The sequence below is a fragment of the Fistularia commersonii genome, chromosome 5 (assembly GCF_037954325.1).
Source record: "Fistularia commersonii isolate RoL2024-O1a breed Wild chromosome 5, RoL_Fcom_v1.0, whole genome shotgun sequence".
Classification (NCBI taxonomy): domain Eukaryota; kingdom Metazoa; phylum Chordata; class Actinopteri; order Syngnathiformes; family Fistulariidae; genus Fistularia; species Fistularia commersonii.
Genome location: NC_141288.1, coordinates 18,253,333 through 18,274,707, shown reverse-complemented (window position 1 = coordinate 18,274,707; position 21,375 = coordinate 18,253,333). Strand labels below are relative to the sequence as shown.

General features: G+C 43.9%; 1 protein-coding gene across 2 annotated transcripts; it reads left to right on the top strand.

Moving 5' to 3' along the window:
- Positions 1–539: 539 nt before the first annotated feature.
- yaf2 (YY1 associated factor 2) lies at positions 540–21,352 on the top strand. Of its 2 annotated transcripts, XM_086147110.1 has the most exons (5): positions 540–926; positions 1,379–1,504; positions 13,490–13,567; positions 13,727–13,882; positions 15,202–21,352. In XM_086147110.1, exons 1-5 carry the CDS (start codon positions 901–903, stop codon positions 15,452–15,454), a joined length of 639 nt encoding a protein of 212 aa, XP_086003236.1. In that variant the 5' UTR covers positions 540–900; the 3' UTR covers positions 15,455–21,352. The 2 variants fall into 2 exon arrangements, with proteins under 2 accessions (XP_086003236.1, XP_086003237.1); XM_086147111.1 differs by lacking the exon at positions 13,490–13,567.
- Positions 21,353–21,375: the final 23 nt, after the last annotated feature.

The following is a 21,375-nucleotide window of genomic DNA, read 5'->3' as shown; positions in this document are numbered from 1 at the left end:
GGTTGTTTACATCACAGGGGATAAACTGCAGTCTGGGTTCCATGTTTAGCCATGTTTAGAGAGATTAGCCTTTTTTTTTTTTTTGAAAAAGGAAACAATTGTATGATCGATTACACGAGGATTCCCAGTTGGGGGGTTGGGGGGGGGCACTGGTGAAAACCCTTGTGTCCTTTGGTGCGTTTAAATGCTGTCGGAAATGACACAATTATGGCGATCGGTATGAATAAAGAGGCGGTAGCTTATAAAGCATTTGATGCCAAAAGAGGGGATAATTTTACAACAACGTTAACACTAAATCGTTTAATATACTGGTGTTTATCAAGCAATGATCCAGCTTGTTTAAAAAAAAAACACCACTTTTCGGCTCCATGAACTTAACATGTATCGATCTGTGTCACGGGCAAATTATATTCATAATATATTTCATATTTAAATCTACCCTACAAATAAAAGAGTCGATTACATTCAGAATACCCCCCTACAAAAAAAGAGCTATTCCTGCGTGAGGATTTTCCCCTCACAGTAAAAAAAAAAAAAAAAAAAAAAAAGGTTACTCCCGGATATGTGTACCAAATGGCAAATCATCGCAGGAATAGAGACACGATTGCCCTTGGCTGTGGAGAAAGTGTTCGCAGGTCATTCTGAGGCTTGTAAATGTAATGGAGCAGGCGTTTCCACACAGCACATGAAGGCGGTATAGATTCATCAAGAGGAATGTCAGCCTGGGGAAGCGAGGCGCCCTCTGATTGGCCGAGCCGCGTCACGTGATCCGTCTCCCAAGCGGAGTTTCCACGACAGCTGGAAGCCGAGCGGCGCTGGCGCATCGCGTCTCCGCTGAAAATAGCAAAAATAACCGGACTCCCGAGCGTCTCCGCAGCCCCAGATACACCCCGGTCTGGCATGGGCGACAAGAGGAGTCCCACAAGGTAACAGCCGAGTAGAAGCGTCGTAGATATCCGAGGCGAGAGAGGAGGAGGAGGAGGGGGGGAACAGACGTCGGACGGTGGTGGCGATGGTGGTGGTGGCGGTGGGGGTTTTCTCCACCGTCTCTCTCTCCCTCTCTCTCTCTCTTTCTCTCTCTTTCCCTCTCTCTCTCTCGCAGAGTGCGCGTATGTGTGTGTGCGTGTGGGTGTTAAAACCTCATTACAGTGTTGGATCAGAGTGCGCTTGCAGATGATTTCCTAAATCCTGAAGGCTTACACAGATGTTTGCTATCGATAGCCTGCGTTGATGCGAACTGAACTCCTTCTCCTCACGCCCCCTCCCCTCCCGCTGCTCCCAACCCCCCCTCTTATCCTCCAACGTCTCTCTTCGTGTTTTGTTTAAATGTTATTTTTTTCCTCTCTTTTTTTTTGTTTTTAATTTACTGTTTTGAAAGGCCGAAGCGTCAACCGAAGCCCTCTTCCGACGAGGGGTTTTGGGACTGCAGCGTGTGCACGTACAAGAACACAGCAGAGGCTTTTAAGTGCATGATGTGTGATGTCAGGAAAGGGACATCAACAAGGTAAGGCGATGGTTATACATTTGGTTTGTTTATTTCTTTAAACATTCAGTGCTCCCTCTGGGACTCCCTTGGAAAATGAACTCCCCTCCCTCGGAGCGATCCTTGCATATATTTAGCACCCTGTAACGATGGATCATAACTAATAAATTAGATGTGTAATGTGCAGTTTTATCTCAAAAACTGTGGTGTGATTTTTAATCTATAATGTGCATGTGTGTGTTTGTGTGTGTGTGGCATTTTAAGTGGTTTCCACAAACACGCCATCATCTTTTTATAGGTCCTCTGCTTGGCGCTGTGTTTTCTTACATGGCTGTTGATTGACCTTATGCGAGATGAGGGAAAGTGAGGGTTTGCTCTTTAAGTACACACATCCATCTTGTTGCCCTGGAGAAATCTGTATAAGACAAGGGAGCTCACACACACACACACACACACACACACACACACACACACACACACACACACACACACACACTCTCAGGGGCATGGGGTTGCATGCACATTCACACATACAAACATGCACATCCTATGCCCCCACGAAGTGGCTGGTATTTACCTTGATGCAAGCCGTTTGAGCCAGGAAATGACTGTTATTCCAGCATGACAGTTCTAAGAGGATGGAAACACAGCAAAGCTTGTGGGAGAGGAAGCGTGGCCGGCAACTCCAGATTTGGTGAATAGTGCGTTGTTATATGAATCTCCTCCCATTCAGTGCATCACCCAGTTATAGTCCTCTGCATTAGCACAACTTTGCCACCTACAACAAAAACACCAACACGTTGATGCTTTTGTCAGCCTGCAATAACCTCTCAGAAACGTGGTTGTTTGCGGCGCTGGTGTGTGTGTGTGTGCGTGTGTGTGTTTGTGTGTGCACGCACTTTTGAACATTTGTGTTTGTGTACGTGTGTGGGAGGGCTAGCTGTAAGAAGAGGTTGACAGAGCAGCTGCCAGACAGACAGCCTTAGCTCATTACTATGCAACAGCTTAATCAGCCTGCTGTCATCAGAGAAACACACACGCGCGCGCATGCACACGCATACACACAAACATACCCAATCATGTACAGATGCGCTCAACATGCAAATTTTTGTAGGACTACACACACATTAGTACATAGAGTCGCACTTTTAATGCACACACTGTTAAACACCCTCAAGTGTCAATTGAAGCTCACACAAACAAAAGACTGTGAGTAGCAGATACGCAGTTGTCACAGGGTCCGTCATGTTGTGTGCATGCATAGAAACACGCAGCCTGCAGCTTTTGCCAAAAACCTGCCTGAATCCTCATACCACCAAAAGCTGTTACATCCTCTCCGTTCTCCATCTGGGTGTCTTTGGAGACTTGGCAAAGACACACAGACATAAATGTTGTTGCTACCCCATGACACAAAGCATTTCGAAAACATCCATGTGAAGGTCTTATTCATTGTTAATAACCCCTCCAAGTTCTCAGCCGCAGTGCCGCAGGACCGTTGTAGTTGTCATGCACTTTCGGGAGACTTCGCACAAACACACGCACGCCAGACACGGCCTAAAACACTGCAGCATAACGGTCACACAGGTGGTCACAGCTGTTAATGACCTAACAAAAAAAAAAAAAAAAAAAGACAAGGGAAGTTTTGCAGCATGCAAGATGATGGTGTTAAAGGGCAAAGTACATGCAGAATATAAATGTAGGACGGGGGGGGGGGGGGGGGGGGGGGGGCGTTCCTTAGCTGGATACTCAACAAATACGGCTGAGATGTTACCGTAAAGTAATGCATCAAAACTTGACACAGGCATATGGAGACCTGAGTTCCAGGGAGGAAGTGTCCCATAATCTGAATGTCATACACCGGACACCCAAAGCAGCCAGCTTGTGTTGTAAAAGTTGCTCAAATCAGTACTGAGTGAGAGATTACCTAATACATGCATAATTTGTCACTTAAAAAAGCAAATACGTCCCCTTGACAAGCGGTATAGTTGAATGATGCAAGGAAGGGAAATGTTTCAGAAGGTGAGGGGAGAGAGTTTTCATTGCAATGAAGAGATGAAGATGAATGTTTAATGATGCAGGGATTTAGCAGATTTTGCTGCCTATATCCCTCTGAGGTGGAGAGATGATCTACTGCGGGGACTGAAAGCTGCAAGCTGACTGAAAGCATGTTGTCAAGGCTGTGTGTCGGACTGGAGACAGTGGAATCGGTCTACCAGGTGGACTGAAATGGATTATAATGACGGGCAGATAAAACCTGTCTGATCTTGCTAAAGTTTTGCAAGAAAAGTGAAGCGAAATGTTGAAGGTGGTAAATTCTTGAAGTAGAGATGTGTAGGAAGCGTTGTGTCTTCTAGGTGGTTGAAACAACATTTTGTCAAAAAAATTCAGGAGGTACGTCACCTTTTTAACCTATTTATGCATCGGTCTTTCTGTCTATCTGCAAAACATCCTGTCAGCTATGATATTGTAACCATTTCTAATACACAAGAAATTGACAATAAATGACATTTAAAAGCTACGGTATCAGGTAGAGTTGCACAGTTTCATTCAAAGCTCGGGAGACACGCGTGGGTTATGAGCGTTGCGTATGCGGCCTGTGCTTTTCCATATCTGAGCTGACATCAAGATGTATTTCCGGTGACAAAGAGCCTCCTGACTGTCGTGACGTTTATTAGCTCCATGAACGGCAATTAGACCTGATGTAAAACTTAAAAGTCTCTCTTTCCTCCTCCTCTTACTAAATACATAGTACATGAATAAGAATGTCAGCGTATTGATTTTGTGTGCACTGACTGATATTATGATATATGTGATATAAAGGCTGATATTATCTGGTACGTATTTTGTGGTATCATTACTCTGTCATGTATCTTTTAACCAATGATAGTGGCTTCTAGGTGTTTTATTGGCGGCTAACCACATCTGCCAAAATAGAGCTTGTCAGTGTGACTCGTGATATACAGTTAAGGGCGTGTCTCTTCCATATTTGTGTTTCACGGGCTGATGGAGATGCAAGTTTGATCGGATTGTCATTGATAGGCTGAGCTCCAGTTAAGTTTGCACGCATCACTTTTTCCCTTTCTTGCAGAAACACGAGTGCAGTTGTCAATGTTTCCTCGGTATTATCAGTAAACACAAAATGCATATTTCACCAGACATTTTGATGAATTATGAAAGTAACCTTCCCATTTTGCAGTGTTTTTTTTTTTTTTTTTGTAAAAATTGGCCATTCTGCATATTTAGAATTTAATGTTTTTTTCTACTGCATTATTTAACCTGTTCCACATGAGCAGTTTGGATTGGTTTTAGGCTCACTGCACTTCCTGGAAGCATTCAGTCAGAGATGTGTAATGAAACAGAGCAAATTATTTAGTATATCTGAGGCTGATTGTGAACACTGTTTCATACAAACACTCCCAACAAAAACCCTAAAAATAACAAAGAAAATTGCTTGGAAACATCATTATGCCTGAATAGGAGAAAGGAAGAAGACCAGACACGGAGCACGAGGCTGAGAAACTAACAAATAAAAGGATCTTTATGAAACTCTTTAAAGTATAAATGTACTCGTCAGATATTTTTATTTAGATGTATGTGAAAGGCTTTGAGTCAAAATGATTTCATCGCATGTCTGAAGCAGTTTTGTTTTTTTTCTCAACAGCCAACATTTTATTCTCCCATATTTAGAAATCATGATCCCTGGCCACAAATATAACAAGGGAGTTATTGTGGATTAAAATGGAAGATTGTTATCAAATTAGATGAGATGGTTTCTTACACTGTTTACGCAAACCATAGGGCATGTGAGATGATGTCATGCATCCCCATTGCAGTACTTCTTTGCTGAAAAACACAGGTGAGCTATAAAATCATTGATGAAAGTCAAATTACAGCGCCGCCGCATTTAGACGGGCTGCATGACGAGTGCAAGGTCACAGGTTTGATACCTACATCTGCTGAAATACCCAGTCTGTGTCCTTGAGCAAGACACTTTATGGCTCCCTGTGCGCCCATTATGATTTCTCCCGGATTAAAGTGCTGCTATAATGTTTAAAATATATGATGAATTATCAGCATCAGAGTTCATGAGGCTTCCTGGTATTTGGGGGAAAAAAAAGAAAAGCTTCAGTGCCGCGTCGTGAAATGCGTTTAGTGAGGTAGTGCCGAACACCGTCCATCGCCAAAGTGTTGCTTTGTGTAAGCAGTGTGTGTGTGTGTGTGTGACCTTCTCTGTATCTAGTCCAAACCGAGCTTACGCACAGCCTTTATGTTCAGGAGCTTGTTTAAAAGTTTTATGTCTCCACAGGTCAGAACAGTGAGTTTAATCTCGTTCCCTTTCAGTTCTCTCTCTCTCTCTCTCTCTGCAGCATCATTTTTTTTTTTTTTTTTGGCTTGCTTTCCCTACACCTTTCACCATATCGTCTTATAGTCTCTGCATTATTGTCTCTCTTTCTGGTTCCCTCACGCCGCCCAGCAGCTGAACTTAACCCAGGGCGTCTTTCGCTGACAGACTGATGTGCAGATTTCATCAGCTCACCATAAACAAGCACAAACCATTCTGGCTGGCTGGGAACCTGTCAGCGTTTGGCTGTTTGGTTGTTGTTTTATCATCCCCCACACAGACTGGCGTGCACGGTTCATGTACAGCACAAAGGCTAAAAACCTTACCTTGCATGTGCAGTTGTTTGTCAACGAGATAGCTTTCAACGTGTCTCTATAGACTTAAGAATGGTGTTCATAAAAATGAGACAAGGCATTGGTTAATCCCATTCAAGCACAACAACATATCCTAAATCAAGGGAAATACTAAGTTTGATAAAGTGGAAATTCTCTGATTTAGACTGAACTAATTATATCGCTGTCATCTGAAAGCTTTTGCCTCAATTTGATGAATATAGTCTACGATTGGTGTCCATGATAGATATGAGATGCAGATCAGCCTGCAGGAGCTGTCTGATCATGTGGAAGTCTATCTTCAAAATCTCTTCTAAAGCAAAACTGAAAGGATTTTCGTTTTAATCTGCTTTCCATTTTTCCCCGGAATAGCTGCATTGACTTAATGTGTTCGACTCCTTTGACTGAACAATAGTACCTGGCGCAACATATGAAATATTTATGGAATTTATTGCAATAAATATAGTCGTATTAAAAGCAAATAACGCGCTTCATTTTTATATCGCTCCGCTTATCGACACATTTATATGTTATAAGACTAAAGGCATGAAAACATTAAAGAGACAATTATTTTTTTTATAATATCCGGCCCTGCTTGGCCGACGGTCATTAAAGGTTTAATATAGAGTTACAGGCCATTGTTTCGCCATCTTAACCTTGGAGGAGTTGGAAATGAAATGCTAGTGTATTGAAAGATGTCAGATGCAATCAAGTGCAGCGGAAACCGGTTCGGCAAATAACCACTGAACGCCGCTCCTCCGGGAAAATAAGAAAAAACCAAGGCATGTGGATCCACGAGGCAAAAGCCAAATCCCCTCTATTGATCCAAAAACAGGATTTAAACAATGTTCACTTACTGTAACGCAAACATTTATCCTTCTTTTGGAGAATTCTACCAAGCATTCCAAAAAACACACCCAAGCAGGAGCCAGGTGTCTTATTATCTTATTATGCGTCACCAAGGGTCTGCCCTCTGGTTCTGTCACATGCATTGCAACGCTGGGGCTCATGGAATCCTGACAGAGAGGGTGGATCACAGAGTATGGATCAGCTACTTGGAGCTCTGATGCAGATTTCTGGCATCTGTGGAGATGACACTGATGTGTGTGTGTGTGTGTGTGTGTGTGTGTGGGGGGGGGGTCTACAGACACCTAAAGTGGTTGCTAGATCGCGCGTTACTTGGCTCAGACTAATTCATGGATCTGTGTTACAGTAAAGACTAAAATACAGCATGTATGACCCAATGGACAAACTTCCGACAACATTTCCGTTTTGTTACATTGACAAATGGTGTGGTATGAAAAACTGGTGGGTTATGGGGTCATTGTATTTCCTGCCTTTTTGTCATACTTTAGTCACCTGTGGTGATTTCTTAGGGCGAAGGTTTGTTAATTCAGGATCCAAAGGTTACAGTTTTCAGGATGTGAGAGGAGCAGCAGGCCCAGGATGCACTACAGCAGTAACATAGCAGTTAATTGGATTTTTTTTTGTTTTTACATTCAACAATTAGTAATTTGACAGCCCTCCGATGTCATTGATTTAAGGTTCAGTTGAGATTTTTTTTTTTCCGCAACAAATTGAAAATGTGCACTAAATGTGGTGGAGAGAAACTCAACTTTTGTCTGCTTCAAACTTTCCACAATCATCCCGGTTTCCAGTAATCTCTTTTATGACGGGACCTGAAAGCCAAATTTGCACAGTGGTTAAAAAAAAAGAAAAGAAATAATACTCTTCTGCACTTCTAAAGTGCACCTAGATGGAATGGGGAAAACATCATTTCTCCTCTGAACTTGCAGTACAGGTAGTCACAGCGTGTATCCACAGCTCTGTGCTACAGTCGCTCTTTTACATATCCTCTGTTAGCAAATGTTGAAATGGTGTGTAAATGATTGTCTAAATTTCAGATATAATTGGCCATTTTCCCATGATGCATCGGTCTCTGGCGGCAGGAGGTCCATCTGCATTTAGAAACATCCTAATTTTTTATCATTTCCAACCAATTCCTCAGCGGCTCAGGGACGGGAAGTGATGAGCAGGATCATGATAAATGGCCGATGCTGATAAAGAGGTTTCACGAGCCGGAACAAATCACTTTTGTGCCCATTTAAAGTGTCATAATGTATGTTCTTTACATGAAATACCGCTTTACTGATTTTCTTTTTCGAAAAATAAGCCGGATGATTGATGGAAATGCATTCATGAATGGATATGATGCATCAGTAACCGATTTTATGTAACCAATCAAAGCACGATAAGCCCGTCTTACTTGTCATGCTGTCTACTCTGTTGTAGGGGTTACTGGTTTTAGTGCTCGCGCAGCATACAAACACTGAATTTACACCAGGGACAATGAAGCTGGCTGTTATCACGTCACAGTGGCTCAAGATTATGGCTACGTGATAAGCCTGTAATTACTGCAGTGACACTGATGCATGACATTCTGCTTTGAGAGTAAGTATGCTGAAAGGCCTGTGTGTGTCTGTGTCTGATTGTGTGTGTGTGTGTGTGTGCGTGTAAACGGTGGGGGAGAAGATGGTATAGTGAGGCTAGCGGGCTGCCGAAGGTGTCATAAACCACAGGACGTTCAGAGCCATCTGTCTCTCTTCTTCGATCGCACACACACACACACACACACACACACACACACATGCACGCGCACACAGACACACACACATGCAATGATAGCATGTGCAGACAGGAAGAGACATTAATCATCAGGTTGTAGAAGCTTCCAGAAGCAGCCAGGGCCTGCTGATGAAAAACATACAAGTGATCACACGTATATCAACACTTGAACGGAGAATTCCGTCAGGGCGAAAAAAAAAAAAACCCAGAGCTTTTCTACAACAACGTTTGGGTAATTGTAGAACAATGATATACAATCTACCTAGCTGTAGTGCTGACGGTTGTTTGCTTAGCTCTGTTTTCATACCGGCACTGAGCTTGTCCAGGGGCGGGCTCACATCTATTGCCAAGTTGGTGGAACACCACGGATTCCTCCCTAGTTACACCTGTTTGTTAATTTTTGTGCTTAAACATCAATCTATCTGCGGTGCGTCGGGCATTTTGCCAAAGCCGTGGGTGTGAGCACACAGTTCCACCAGCGCCGTGCAATCTTTGTATTTGTTTGGTCGTGCAAATCACACCTGGATCTCTGCCCGTTCAACCCAACCCATTGCACAATTTCTTGTAATCCTGTTGTCGTGGTGATTGGAACACAGAGGTTTACATTCATCCATCAGAATGATGGATGAATGTAAACCCCGTTCAATAATTTCCATCTCATCCTCCTTACATAGTAAATTTGGCCGACTGGAAAACTGCGCGTCTTATCGCTGCTGTCTGAGGACGAGGAGAAGGTGGCCTGCAGCCTGTGCATTTGATGCTAATGAAAAACTGTGAAGTTTTTCTTCATAAAGTATGGCGGCACACAGTGGCTGCCTAAAACTTGAGATAAGCTGGCTTGTACAATCATATCCGTTGTTCTTGAATATCACAGACATTGTCCACGTACAGTTTGGTTTGGACCACATCCAGTTTATAACATTGTTTGGATTCTGCCAACGTAGAGGTTAATTTTTGTCTATGTACGTACTCCAAAACCCAGGTCCTATGCAGTTATGCAGATTTTGTTTACGTTAGGAATCGGAGGATCTGATACTTCTGGCTGTATCTTATCATGTATTTCCAATTCCAACTCGGTTTAACACTCTGCCTGATGAGTGTGTGTCCTTGGTCATCACATTAACAAAGAAGAATTGGCTTTGCCCTATGCTTTTGCACTTTGGACCAAATAAAATCCTCTGTGCTTAAAAAAATTAAGGAGCACACTGTCAGTTCATCAGCAAATGGGGTAGATTTAAGAAATGAGGAATGCATGCCAGTGTCATAAATATACCGTGACACTGTAGACCTTTTCGTCCTTGCATGGATAGTCAGTCGTCTGCACGAAAGGATGTTTACTAGTATCAATGCATTGGAGTGAGGGGACCTTTGTATGTTCTTAACAAATTCAAAGCAACCCTTGAACATATAAAACTTTGAGTTTGCGTATCAGTGTTTATCATGAATATTCACTCTCAGACTGTGAAATAAGCCGGGGCAGATTATTTTTTTGTGGTTCAACCGGTTCATAAGCTGCCTTTTCTCATTATTTAGCCCCGGGTTTGCTATACATGCTGAAGTGTGTGAGGTCAGGGGGTGCATCAGAAGGAGGGAGTAGGTGGAGTAGGGAGATTGCGATATAGCAATAGGGACTCTGTGCGTGTGTGTGTGTGTGTGTCTGTGCGTGCGTGTGTGTGTATGATTATTACATATTTGGTCAGGGGTCAGCCAGAGTTCCCTTGCCAGTGAAGTGCATAAGTAAGTGAAGTGTATCAGCGGCAGCATTTTTACTTCCCAGCTCCTGCAGGATGAGACAAGTTTGACTTAAACATGCATTAAAAGCAACAGCTGTAAATGCCTGGAGAGGATGAGAGTTAGTCTTATTCTGTCAGAAGTAATGGACCAGAAAACATGCTTGTATAGCCTCTCATATATCCCCGAAGGTTTATCAGTAGACATCCCGCAAGCTATTCCTATACCATGGAGTGTATCGCGGTGGAGATGAGGAGATTGAGATGAATATATTTTCTCGGCTTGTCTGATGTCATGATACGGAACTCAATGTGTTTAAGCCATGCTTGTATTGTCCTGATGTGGGTTGCTGTGGAACAGACAGCATGAGTGGAGCGAATATTGATTTAAAACAGCTCCTACACGCAGTATTAATGCCACAAAGAATAGGCTCTTACATTAGGCACAGAAATTCCACTTGGAATCAATAGACACATCACACACACACACGCACACACACACACTGCTTCCAGATGGAGACTAGTGGTGAAAGCCTAAGTGCTAAGATAATAAGCATTTGATTGGGTTAACAGAGGCAGCTTTGTTTAGACCTACCGCTTAGCTTCACTATGATATTAGGTTGTCTGTCTCCTTTTTCACCCCCAGGTTATTGAGCTGGCTCCATTAGTGAAAAACGACTTCATTGTAAAACATTAGGGAGATAGAATTTAAAAAACATGTGTATGATTTCTCTCCGCCGCTTCCAGGCATAACCTTTCTTTCATTCTTCCGATAATAAAAGTTTTTAATTAACCTCAGGTGACATTTTGTCTCGATCACACCTATCATACCGCGAGTTTGCAAAAAGCACAACATACAGCATCCGTTTACCGCATTAAACTCGGGCTGCTGTAATTAAACACCCGCCGGAAAGAGGTCGGGAACGAGGAGGCCGGTTGTCTTGTTTTTATTTTCAGAAGCTGGTAGCATTCAGCCCGAGGCCTGGATGGTTCGGTGTTTGGTCTGGCGTCGTGTCTTCCGTGAAGGCAATCCTCGAAACAAGTGACTGCTTTGTTTCTTCGGACAGAGTATTGGGGGAAAGGATGTCAAGGGAAGCAGCAAATTGCTTTAGCTTTGGATCCAAGAACTTTTTTTTGAATGGTGTCAGCGGTTCCACAACATTGTGCTGACAAGACAGATATATTAGAGGATCTGTGCATCTCCTCCCCATCAAGAGAGTTATGTAGGCCAAGAGATCCATTTGCATTTCACTCTAGCCTTGTTAGTATCATCACATGCTCTGTAAAGGCAATGATAAGTCAAAAAAGAAAAAAAAAAAGTGACTGTGGGATAGACTCTTTGAAGATGGGCCCTAATTTAGGTCATCCCAGAATTGTTAACAACAGCTTTGCCCTCAAACAAGACAGCGGACCAGCAGGACCGGCTCATACCGTAAATTTCCTCTAAAAATGAGGTGGGAGCCTTTAAATTAAATTAAATAGGCCATCCAGGGCTCGGGGAAAGTGTTGGCATATTGCGCTGGAACACTTGGCCAGGTGCTCAGAACCATTTTGTGGATGGATTCTGTCGAGTACAGTACATTTGTACACCGTCGAGTGCAGTGTCACACCCTTATAATTGCATTAGGCGAGTAGAAAAGGCCATTTCTCATGATGCACTTGGAGGCCGGTGTTTGGTAATTGCAGGATTTTTTTAAAGCGTTCACGCACAGGTCGCTACGCTGGAGTGAAGCTTTCTCTAAGTGGTACCAGCAGGCCCTTTTACTGCATTTGGAGCATTCGTCACTGTAAATTACGAAATGCATATTTCATGTTTTCTGAACTTTGAGATACATCTTGCATCTCACATGCCAAGGTTGCAGGAGCAGCCGCGCGTCGTCGTAGCTTGCTTTTGATCCATCACAGGGGATAAACACAGAAAAACGGATCGCGCCTTAATATTATCGAAAAAGAACCGCAGATGATTTTTAAGGAGTAAATGAAGACACCGTGGTCTTCTGCTTTTCTCATTCTGCCCTCGGGCGTCATCTGCTCTCTGCCTCGTCGATGTATTTTCGTGTGAATGTGCCATCAACTAAATAGTGTATGAGCCATCTGTTTATTGCATTTAATCATAAAGCCTTCCTGCTTGTGCACCCATCTTTTGCTGTTCTTTTTTTTTTTTAGCAAAAGTATCCGGTGGATATATGTATGTATCTTTTAAGTGTGTCTGTACTCGCTTGTGAACAAAAATCACCCGACTAGATACGGAGGGAGTCTTAACAGATGGCCTTTTTAACACACTTGGCCCCATAATGCAGAAACACAATTGCAGCCTTCAAGCCTCCGAGCTGTTGCCAGAATAATTTCACGATGCGCTGTTTCTGGGACGGCAGAGTCTCATGCAGGATCTAAATGTGACTTTGAGGGACGCTTTAAAAATGATGTTCCTCCATGATAGCGTTCTATCCAGCAGAATGTGTAAAATGTGCTTCATCCCGATTTGACTCTCGTCAGGTAACGTCGAGATTTAAATTAGTTTAAATCAATGTCTAAAGGCTCTCGGGAAGGACAAAGAAATGACAAAATTAGGCTCTTAAGTCGACTCGTTTTTCCTTGTCACTTTCTTGTTGATGCTACAAAGATTGTTGTTTGCATGACATTTTAAGAACATTACCTGATTTCTTTTCTTTTACCTTGGCTAACTTCTTATTCTTGTTGATACACGACACATGAAGGAGAGCACATTTACAGATCTACAAATGAGCAGATTTGCAATAAAAAAAACAAAACAAAAGAACGCGGCATTATTTATAAAATCTGAAAATGACCTCAACAAAAAATGTGTTTGTCTTTCTTAGGAAATGTATTTTAGGCCGCTCAGTTATGCTTTCTTATCTCTGACTACATACCTGATTTATGCATGCTTATAAAATGTATCAATATTGAATAAAGGATTTTCACGTGTTTTAATATTCACTTTATTCTATGTTGCCAGCCCATGGCTGGGTCTTACTCTGAATGAACCGAGTGTGTGTCACCAGTCGCTGCCATTATGGAGGAAAAAAAAAATCAGGTGTGCCACCCTAACCAACACTGGCGGTGATTATTGGCTCTTGATTGTGGCAATACGCTCCTGTGCGGCCATGTGTTCACTGTGATTTACCCTCTCATTAATCTGCCCCGCTCTTTCCCTCCCCGCTACCCTTCAACACCTTGACCCACCCCTCCTCAGGAAACCTCGCCCCGTCTCCCAACTCGTCTCGCAGCAGCAGGTTACCCAGCAGTTTGTGTTACCCTCGCAACCCAAGAAGGAAAAGAAAGAGAGAGTAGAGAGGGAGAAGAGTGACAGAGAGCCGGCATTTAAGAAGAACAGTCACAAGAAGATGAGGTAAATGAGCTTAAAAACCAGGGGTCTGGAGTGTAAACCGAAGCGACCTCGTCGCAGGATGTCTTAAAAGAGTTACGACCGATTAGACGAATGTGCGTTCAGACCGTGTCCAACTTGACTCGGTCACAGGGCGATTTTGATACGGCCACCGCCGGATAAGAAAAGATGTTTTTTTTTTTTTGTTTTTTTTTTTTACATCGTGATCATTGTTCTTCACGTACGACGACGCACCTCGGTTTGCATATAAGTGATAGACGCGCAAAATATGTACGTTTTGAAGTAAGCCTTCAGTAAAAATCCTGTGTGCATTCAGGTTTGGAGCGTTTGGAAAAGGCCAGTTGTTGTGATTTTGCCTCTGCACAGCAACACAATAGGTTTTAAATGAAGTGAATAAGATGTAATTAAGCGGTGCCTGTCGGTGCAGCTGAGCTCACCGCTTCCTTCCTTATTTTTTAAAGATTGCGCCAAGTTGTTGATTTGGTCGCTGAGGACCTTTTCATTAACTTAATTTCCCAGGGAATAAAGAGGCAAAGGATAACAACTCGCCATTAAATTGCTCGTCTGTAAAATGTCCGGTTACTTTGGAGGGGCCCGTGGAAACGAGGGACTGTTTATGAAAAAGTCATTAACTCCTCATGACTAGTGGAATTTATTTTTGTGTACTGAGGCTAAATGACAAAAATGTGTGCTTATGTCTCCAACTGTAGGATTTCTAATTAAATGCTTCCTTGTATGAGCGCCAGTGTGAGGCAGTCAGGCAATGGCTTCTCTTTTTTTTTTTTTTTCCCCCTCGTGGATGAATCAACGATTGTGTTTCTGTCAACGTGCTAAGTGATCACAAGGCTTCACAAGCAGGGACGTGGCTGATACTGAGTGGCAGCCAGAGTTTTCTATGCGATGTGCTACCGCGAATAAATTAAAGCACGGGGGAACTGTGGAATCTTTCAGCCCCGAACCTGCGTCACATTCCGGACACTTGAACCCGAGGTTAAGCTTAAACTTAACCCGCAGGCACACAAATCCCGCTTTGTGGCGCAGCCCGGGTGGCGGGCGGAGGACGTTCCACGTTACCTATATTATAAACAAAAGGTATAAACTATGGTTTGCCATCCTAAGCTAGTTTGACGCTTTCCAGCGCTTAGTTAACGACGGACAGGAGCAACAAGCAGAACCTGAACCGAGTTTCACGAGCATTTTAGCATGTTTTATCCTTACCGACGGCATTATTTCAGTTCGATTGGTTTGCTCTTGCTTGCTGACGTAGTCTCCCGCCTACTCCGTTTATTTCTCTCACCGTTCCTCCTGTGTCCATTTATCAGGCCAAGATTAAAAAACATTGACCGCAGCAGCGCCCAGCACCTGGAGGTGACGGTCGGGGACCTGACGGTCGTCATAACGGACTTTAAGGAGAAGGCCAAGCCCTCGTCCGCCTCGGCGTCTTCCTCCAGCGCCGCGTCCGTCGCAGACCACCACAGCCAGAATGGCTCCAGCTCGGAAAACACCGAGAAGGGGCTTTCTCGCTCCTCCTCGCCACGGGGAGAAGGAAGCTTAGTCAATGGAGAGTCCCACTGAGTCCGCCGCCACGCCCGCGGCCTCCACACGCATCATGTCTGCAAGTCCACAGGCTACTTGGGGGTCGGTCTACCTCCAGCACTGCACACTACTGACGTTTCTGTCGCTTCTCCTCTTATGGATATTTCCAGCTCAGAAAGAGTTATGAACCATCGGAGGCGCCAACCCGTTAGATACACCCGGTTGAACAACTGACGACAACGCCGGAACTTATATTTTAGGAAGCAATACGCATCACCTTTCAAAAGTTGCAGTAACCCATGTTTTTTTTTTTGTTTTTCAAGGATACTTTACGCACCCGGAAGGATCCTACACATTTTCCAAAGCTTGCTTTTTGTGTATTTGCTCACAAACAGTTCTCAGCTACCTTGTTCCAGGACTGACCGAAGGATCAGAAAGAGGTGGTGCTGGGACAAGCTTTGGGCAGTGTGCTGGGCCCCGCGCCATTTTTTTTTTTTTTTTTATTTCTCCGTCAGATGCAAATGTCTATCAACACTATCTTTTTTTTTTTTTTTTTGCTTAACGTGCAGCTCCATCATCGCTATCATCAGTGGCTGGCAGAGGGACGTTACTTCTTCCCCCATGTAAAACTTTACGCCACTATCTGCAACCTTTACCTACCTTATAACATGGAACCATCTACACTACAGTCTCAGTCAATTCCCCCCCCAAAAACCAAACTGTCAGCCTCAAGGTGAACCTCCCTACCGTGTCTAGACTCAACCAAGCGCTTATCTGTGGAACTTCCTCTGTCGAACAACTGAAGAACTGTTGTGACACAGCAGCCGTCAAGAGTTGCTTTCTCTTGAGAATATTTGGAAGTCGCTGTTCAGTGGCAGATCTGGGGAAACGTCTGTCTTAAATGGAAGGTATAGGAAATGATTTGAAAGGATAATACGAGTTTTGTTTTCTTTTTTTTTTTTTTTAAATCTTATTTGTGCCAATAGTGTGGCAAGAGGTTTTCAGAGTATGGATCCCCAAACATTTTTTGGGGAAGAGCATTCGTACATTGGTAACTACATTAGTTATCAAAGGGACATGATGCTGAATAGTCTATGTATATAATTTGGAGATGGTTTACAGATACAGTCATTTGTAGAACTTTTTTGCTGAATTTATAATTGCTTCACAAGGGTTTCCACGCATAGCGAACGTCACACGGAATATGAGAGAAATCCATGTCCAGCTTTAGGAAAATCATCGAAAGGCTGTCGTTCCTGTCGGAACTCAGCAAAATGACCAGCCGCCGTTTGGAAGTTCTACCGTGGATCATATAGATATGTTGAGGGTAATGACAATGCCAAGACGAGAGGAATTGGAATTGTTTGGTTGAAATGTTGCTTTTTTTTTTTTTTTTCCCTAAAATAAAAACATATAGCTATCTGCAAAATTGGCATTATATGGACAAAAGTATCTGGACTCCCGGCCTTTGGACCGACTCGCATGCTTCCACTCATGTGAGCGCGTCTGTGGCGAGTAAAACAAAAAGCCACGTATGGACACACCTCATCTGCGTTCTCAATTACCGCTTTTCGATAAGAGCTGAGTTCAGGGCCCAGAGCAGACCTGTCAAGTTCCACCGCCATCTCAACCCAACACGTCTTAATGGAATTTTGGTTTTCCCTGATGGCCAGAAAGAAAAACCCAATACGTTCCCACTTGGGTAAGAGTCTTAATGGCGAGGGCTTTAGGCAGCTTTATGCGGGGATCGCGTCAAGGCTGCAGGGCCATCTAAACTCATTCCACCAAGCTCCCGTTGCCGGAGTTAATGCCAGGGGAAGTTCGGAAATTCGCAGTTATTCAGCTAACAGAGCGCTCCCGACTTTCCCGCTTCGGCACTCGGCGACCCCGCTCAGAGATGCTCTGCGGCCGTGGTTCCGAAACACGCCGTACCGTGGAATATCTAGCTGGAATTAAATGTGTTACCCAGATCATCGCAACAATGTTTGTACACGCAAACTGCGTAATACGTGGCCGCGTCGAAGAAGAGATTCACCCCGCTACTTTTGTCACTATAGTGCACCAGCTGGGTTGCTGTTGGATTTGTGCAAGAAAAGCCCCGGGGAGTCATCTCTTGACTGAAAACCCTGTGAAGGACAGACCTCTTTTCACGCTTCTAATGTAGTCTGACGTAACGTCTGACAACAACACGAGGTTATTTTGACTTAACCGTTGAGTGGCCCTGTGATCAGATTACATAATCATCCCCGCGGGCAAGTAAACTAGGGTTTCAAATAGAGTCCAATTAGTTTTTCATTTTCGTCAATTATCGCTTCGCTGTGTTGTTTGACAAATGACGGGAAGAAAGTTGAAGTCTCAGAGACTTTTAAAAACTTGAATGTACGCTAAAGTTGTCCTGCACTATAATGATTGAATCGGCAAATTGGAAATCAAATCATCTAATGGTCATGAAATTCTCTTGAAAGCATTGTGTTTGATAGTCACCGTGGTTTACCGTCACTGGTTTTGTCTCAGCAGAAATATATACTGTTATGATTCGCTCTTGTTTATGACGTTCACCGACCCTGGGATTCTCTTCTCGTGGTACCGCATCGATTTCGGAGGGGAGAAAACTGGAGCGCGCCGATTCATTGGCTTCTCAGAATCCTGCACACACACACCAGTTTACCTAGTGTTGCCTTTTTGTCCGTAACTCATTCTAATGCTGTCGGTATGCAAACGCGGATTAAACGCGCAGAAATGCATTTCTTTGCGGTCCGATGAAAACGCCATCCGAAGCCGCCGCTGGGAGTGAAATGTTTCTCGTGTGTGGTATCCCGTTTTCCAGAATGTGACTGGACTGTAAACATATGCAAACTGAATTGAAAGGGAATAGCCTGTTAAGTAACCCGTAGCTACTTTATTTCTGCCAGCGGCTCCATAAAGCCTGCCAAAGATCCGCGCTGACTTCTGGGGTGAATGTATGCAGCCGCTCGCAGAAACCCGTTGAACTAATGGGCTGTTTTCTTCCATTCTGCTGCCCACACCGACTTAAATCACATTCCGCACAATTGGATTGCAAAGTCAAAGCTGAAAAAAAAAAGCCTCTCGGCCGCGGTGTCAGGTTGGATTTGGATCCGTCTCTGAAAGAATTGCCTTTCCTGCGCGTCGAACGCCGGAGCTTGTGATTCGTTTATGATATGGAATTACAGACACTTGACAAAAACTATCTGTAAACAAAGGAAGATGATGTTTCAACACTATGTGTTTTAGGAGTCAAATAAGCTGATTTATTGTGGGTAGTTGGGTCGGGGGGGGGGGGGGTCGGGGTCCTTATCTTTTATTCAAGATCGCTTCGGTTTGGAAGCACGACTATCTAAATTTCCCTTTCAAATTGTGCGGTTGATGCACATAGAGAACCCCTGCTTGAACTTGGATCTCCTCACTTAAGATGTCACGCTCGCCCTGGGATCCGCCCCTCCGCTCACCAACACGGACGTCACCCCGGCACTCCAGCGCACCGTGCGACGGTAAAACGTCGGCCTTAAACGGGGAGAAATTTCGCGTCGGCGACAACAACGGGTGCGGGCGGCGCGGCCTGAGCATCGGCGGAATAAAACAAAAGTTCAAGCCGGAGCGCTTTGCATTCCGATGCCGGATTTGGTTTGGAAAGAGTCGCACCGTCATAGATCGGAATAAATAAACGATGCTTTCAAAACGCGAGATCGCGCTCTTGAATAAAAATAGGAGAGGACCGCCATGTTTTATTCGTGGTTACCCGTTTTTGTGTACGTGTTTGTTGTACTAACTGTCCGGGATGATGACGCCGTCACAGAGCCAGGTATCTCTTTCTCAGGATTTGGTCGAGACCCAGCCAGAATTACAAGGAAGCCCGTTTGTCAGGACGACTGAAACACAAATTCACACACACACACACGTGCTGTCGTGTGCGTGTGTGACCGATGAGCCACTACAGCTAAATTTGGGACGAGGCCCCTTGTCTACGTCTCTGGAAGCACTAACAAACCTTTGAAATCCTGTAGCCTCTCTCTCTCTTTCTCATATGATTTCTCTTGTTTTTATTTTATTTGTCTTGATTTTTAGCGTTCGGCACAGGAGCTCGAATTCAACTTGTCACGCTCGTCGACGCTTCAGCCGAAACTGCACGTTGGACTATTCTTTGGATTCCACCGGAAGCACAATGACTAAAGGAAGGAACTAGTAACCACGGAGGGTCGTCTTGGGCTTTTAGCGAGGCTAATGTTCGTTTGTTTGTTTGTAAGTCCTTCTCTGCTGCACACACGGCTACCTGCTCAGTGGAAAACACGGCCCGCGGCCAAAAAAACGGACCCAGTTTGGGACAAAGCGTGAAGACTAGTGACCTTTGGGGACGCGTACCTTTGTTTTGCCGCGCAGGCGGACGGACTTCAAGGAACTGTTTCTATTCCTTCGTTTTGATGTAGCGAAGTGGAGGACGGTTAGAGGATACTAACTGAAACTCCCAGCAGAGCAACTATAGATCAACCTAACTACACAATAACTTATGAAACCTGTAGAGTTACACAGATAAATGGATATTTCTAAAAAAAAAAAGAAAAAAAAATATTGTACAATGATGTTTTGGTGTGGCTGTATTATCCATCATACCAGTGTTATCGTCGAGACCTTTTAATTTTGACATTTTATCACAGATCTCGAGAAGTGTCACGGCATGATGATATGTGATCTCGGTATAATGTGGGACTGGGCTTCTTTGTTTCTTCGTTTGTTTGTGTTGTTTGCGTCCCGACGTTTTTCCCCCTCGAAGGTCCGCGACACTAGCTGGGACTACGTGCGCGTGGACCCGGTGAGGACGTTTGTTATTTGGTGACGGAAAACCGCGGACAAGACACTTAATATGTAGATTTTGTTTCGCTTTGCCACGCTCAGTTGTTTTCAGAAATGTGTGTACTTGTTTAATACATGTCTGTATAAGAAAATAACAAACCCCGAACAAACAAAGAGAAATTGCGATGAAGAGTTTTTTTAAACCGGTTTCTTTTTCCCAAGCAGTCTGACTGGTTATCCGGTTTATCTTACAGCTGAGGCCGAGCGTGCACAACTGCAAAAACACCCTCAGTAAGCGAGCGTTAATTTGAATTCGACGACAACCCGAGTCCTGCGCAAACTATCGAAGCCCCCTGCGGTGGCGAACGTCACCCATTTATTCTCTACTAGATCACTCCACGCACTTAATGAAAATGCAATTCACGCACAGGCTTGTTTGTCTGCTGCAGCCGCTTTTATTGAGGCGGCTGCAGGCAGTTTGGGCCCTAAAATCAATTGAGAGTGGAAACAACCAGCCTGAGGGGGGAAGGGGGAGGAATCGGCCTCTGCTCATCGCTCCCACCCTTCCCCCAATTAGGATTACGACCTCCTGGGTTCCTCCTTGTTCATCCCTGTCAAGTTCAGGACAACGTAGACGTCATGCCCCGGAAACACGTGTGTGTCTGTTTTCAAAATAAATAAAAAAACAAAAAACTAAAGCAGGCCAGAGAAAGCCACAGAATTGTTGCATAATCTATCACACCGTTTAATTTATGTAACGCAAGAGAGTATAAATACCATGAGGCAACTCAGACTGGGATGCAACAAACGTTGCGTGAGCACTACTTGTTATCCAAGCTGGAGGCAGTGTCTTAGAATGACAATACATGGTTAAAAATTAATAAACATCATTTTCAAAAGCGGATGTGTTGCTAGAGGACAAATGAAATTCCAAGAATCCAGTTTTTCTAATGCTTGTCTGAATGAATGGAAAAATAAATCCTGCTTCACCCTGTCCTTATAATCTTGCACCCTCTGTGTTTTCATCAATATCTATTTCAAATAAGAAAGTGAAAAAGTGATGCAAATAACGCAGTCCTCTACATTTGACATACATGTTATTTAAGTCATAAATAAAATGTTTAAGTGTGCTCTTTGAAATGTCCCGTGTTTCT